The 2502-nt window shown below is 33.9% G+C and overlaps 1 protein-coding gene across 1 annotated transcript in view; it reads right to left on the bottom strand.

Annotated features, from left to right (window-relative positions):
- LOC107439553 (cuticle protein 14-like) overlaps window positions 1-444 on the bottom strand; it is a 6285-nt gene extending 5841 nt beyond the window's left edge. Inside the window, exon 1 of the mRNA XM_016052192.4 lies at window positions 287-444. Within this exon, the coding sequence (XP_015907678.1) occupies window positions 287-370 (84 nt within the window). The 5' untranslated portion in view covers window positions 371-444. The remainder of the gene's footprint in view (window positions 1-286) is intronic.
- Window positions 445-2502: the final 2058 nt, after the last annotated feature.

A 2502-nucleotide genomic window follows, 5' to 3' on the forward strand; every position in this document is an offset into this window, starting at 1 on the left:
TGTGGGTTCTCTAACCTATTCATAAAAAAAAAAATAATAATGATAATAATATCTGTGGAGAAAAATAAATCTGCAGATGCTGAGAAAATCTGCAGCTCCTCCTGGTGTGCAGGAAGGGTTCTGCTACTAGAATAAACGCTATAATACTACAATTTTCGTGTAAAGGTTAATTAGTCATTTTCATTTTAAATTTTATGAATTAAAAAGACTTATAATAATAATAATAGTATATCTAAATGTCTAAGTTTAAAACTGAAACGTTCATAATCTTTTAAATATGACTCACCCTCATGTTATTGCCGTTTTCTTGAATTCCAAACGATTCTTGGCATTCCAGACGAAAAATATAAACAGGATGTTTCCGGAACATCCATTGAATGTTATTCCCTCAAAAAATAAGCTAATTCCGTCATTCATCAAGATTAACCACAATCGGATTATTTTTCCACTTTTACTGAAAGAAGAAAATAGTTTATAGCTCATTGCCAAAGAAAAGAAATTTCTACATTCAACAACGAACTTTCCTCCAATACAATATATCGAAACTTTACTTATTTTTAAACCTTTTTTTATAATCTTTTAAAATTAAATCATTTCGAGAAAAAAAAAGCGAATTGATTACTCACTTTTCTATTAATTTTTTCACTTTTAATGAAAGAAGAAAATAGTTTATAGTTATAGAAGAAAAAATTTATGTTATAATAATTAATAGTTTTTTTTTTAAAAAAAAAGGTGTTCATTGCATGTTTTTAAATTTTTAATTATTTTTTATTTGCTATACCCGATACAATGATCAACGTGAACGTGGTTAACATAGGTGGTCTATATCCCCAAATTAGTAATCCCAAAATTATCTGAAACCACTAGCATATTTTTTTTTATCTATAAGATTTAAAAAGGTGTTTCTATAAAACTAAATTATTTAAAATAAATGGCATTTGAAATTAAAAATAAATAAGTTAAGGACAAAATACAAATTGTTGCAGAAACAGTACTAATACGTCAAGGAGAAATGTAGAAAATCGCCGTAAAATTGAAGCTAACAATGCTTAATTAGTTTTGGTAATAAGTTTTAATTGAAATAGCAAAAGTTTATCTTTGTACTCAAAAGCAAAGTGGCCAAGTTATTTGATTAGGAGATCCCTAAAAATCGCCGCTTTTGACGTCTAATCAATTATTGGTAATTGAAATTAAAAAAGGCGCTATGTACTAAAAAGCAAACTTTAAGGAGAAAATGATACTAATTCGTTTAAGAGATGCGTAAAAAGTCGCCAAACAATTATTGACGCCAAATATGCTTAATTAATTTTGCTAATAACTGGTAATTTTATATTTTATAACAGTCGTTGAACAGCTGATCCAATTTTTTGGTTTGCGACTACTATAGTTCAACTCCGTAGCCTTGTCATTTTGACAGCAATCCAGAAGACAAGGGAATATAGGAAGAAATTTGCCTTCGTGGAGGACTTTTTGATGGAAGTAACCCGCATTTGCGTTACATGGAGAGGAAGACCACGAGATCTCCCACGGTTAGCCTGACGTCATGGGGACTCTAACCCATGATCCGTCTACCACCGAGGATATTTTCCCTCAGCACTGTGGTCGATGCAAGCCGGATGCGGAATTCGCATCGACTAGTCATTGCTGGGATTCGAACCCGGTTCACCTCGTTGTAAGGCGAGCGCTCTACCCCCTGAGCCATCAATATCTGGTGATCAATATCTGGTGGTTCAATATCTGGTGATTGAAACAAAAAAATGCTATGTACTAAAAGCAAAATCAATGAAAAAATTTTATTTTTTAACCGTCGTTGAACATCCGACCCAATTTTATGGGTTTACGACTACTATAGTTTAACTCCGTAGCCTTTTCATTTTGAACCCAATCCAGAAGACAAGGGAACTCCTGGAGCGAGTATTGGGAGAAACTTTGCCTTCTTGGATTACTTTTTGATGGAGCTAACCAGCATTTGCGTTAAACGGAGAGGAAGGCCACGTGAACCTCCCACGGTTAGCCTGAAGTCAAGGGGACTCTAACCCGTGATCTGTCTACCACAGAGGATATTTTCCCTCAGCACTGTGGTCGATGCAAGCCGGGTGCGGAATCCGCATCGACTAGATATCGCTGGGATTCGAACCCGATTCACCTCATTGGGAGGCGAACGCTTTATCCCGTGAGCCATCGCAGCTTAAATATCTGGTAATTGAAACAGAAAGAAAATGCTATGTAGTACTTAAAGCAAAATCAATGAAGAAATTTTATTTATTTGTTTCGTTTAGAAGAGAAGTAAGAAATCGCCATATTTTTTTGACACCAATGATGCTGTGTGAATTTTGGGTGCACTTTTAATAGATAGCAAATATACTGATATAACTACAATATATTTTATTGGTATGTTTGATACCTTATGAGACTGCAACAAGCTTTTAAGATACTTGACGAATACCGTTTTTACAGATCAGCGAAAGGGATAAGTTCTGTAAAAATTGCTCGATTGTCGTA

Source organism: Parasteatoda tepidariorum, unplaced genomic scaffold (assembly GCF_043381705.1).
Source record: "Parasteatoda tepidariorum isolate YZ-2023 unplaced genomic scaffold, CAS_Ptep_4.0 HiC_scaffold_65, whole genome shotgun sequence".
Classification (NCBI taxonomy): domain Eukaryota; kingdom Metazoa; phylum Arthropoda; class Arachnida; order Araneae; family Theridiidae; genus Parasteatoda; species Parasteatoda tepidariorum.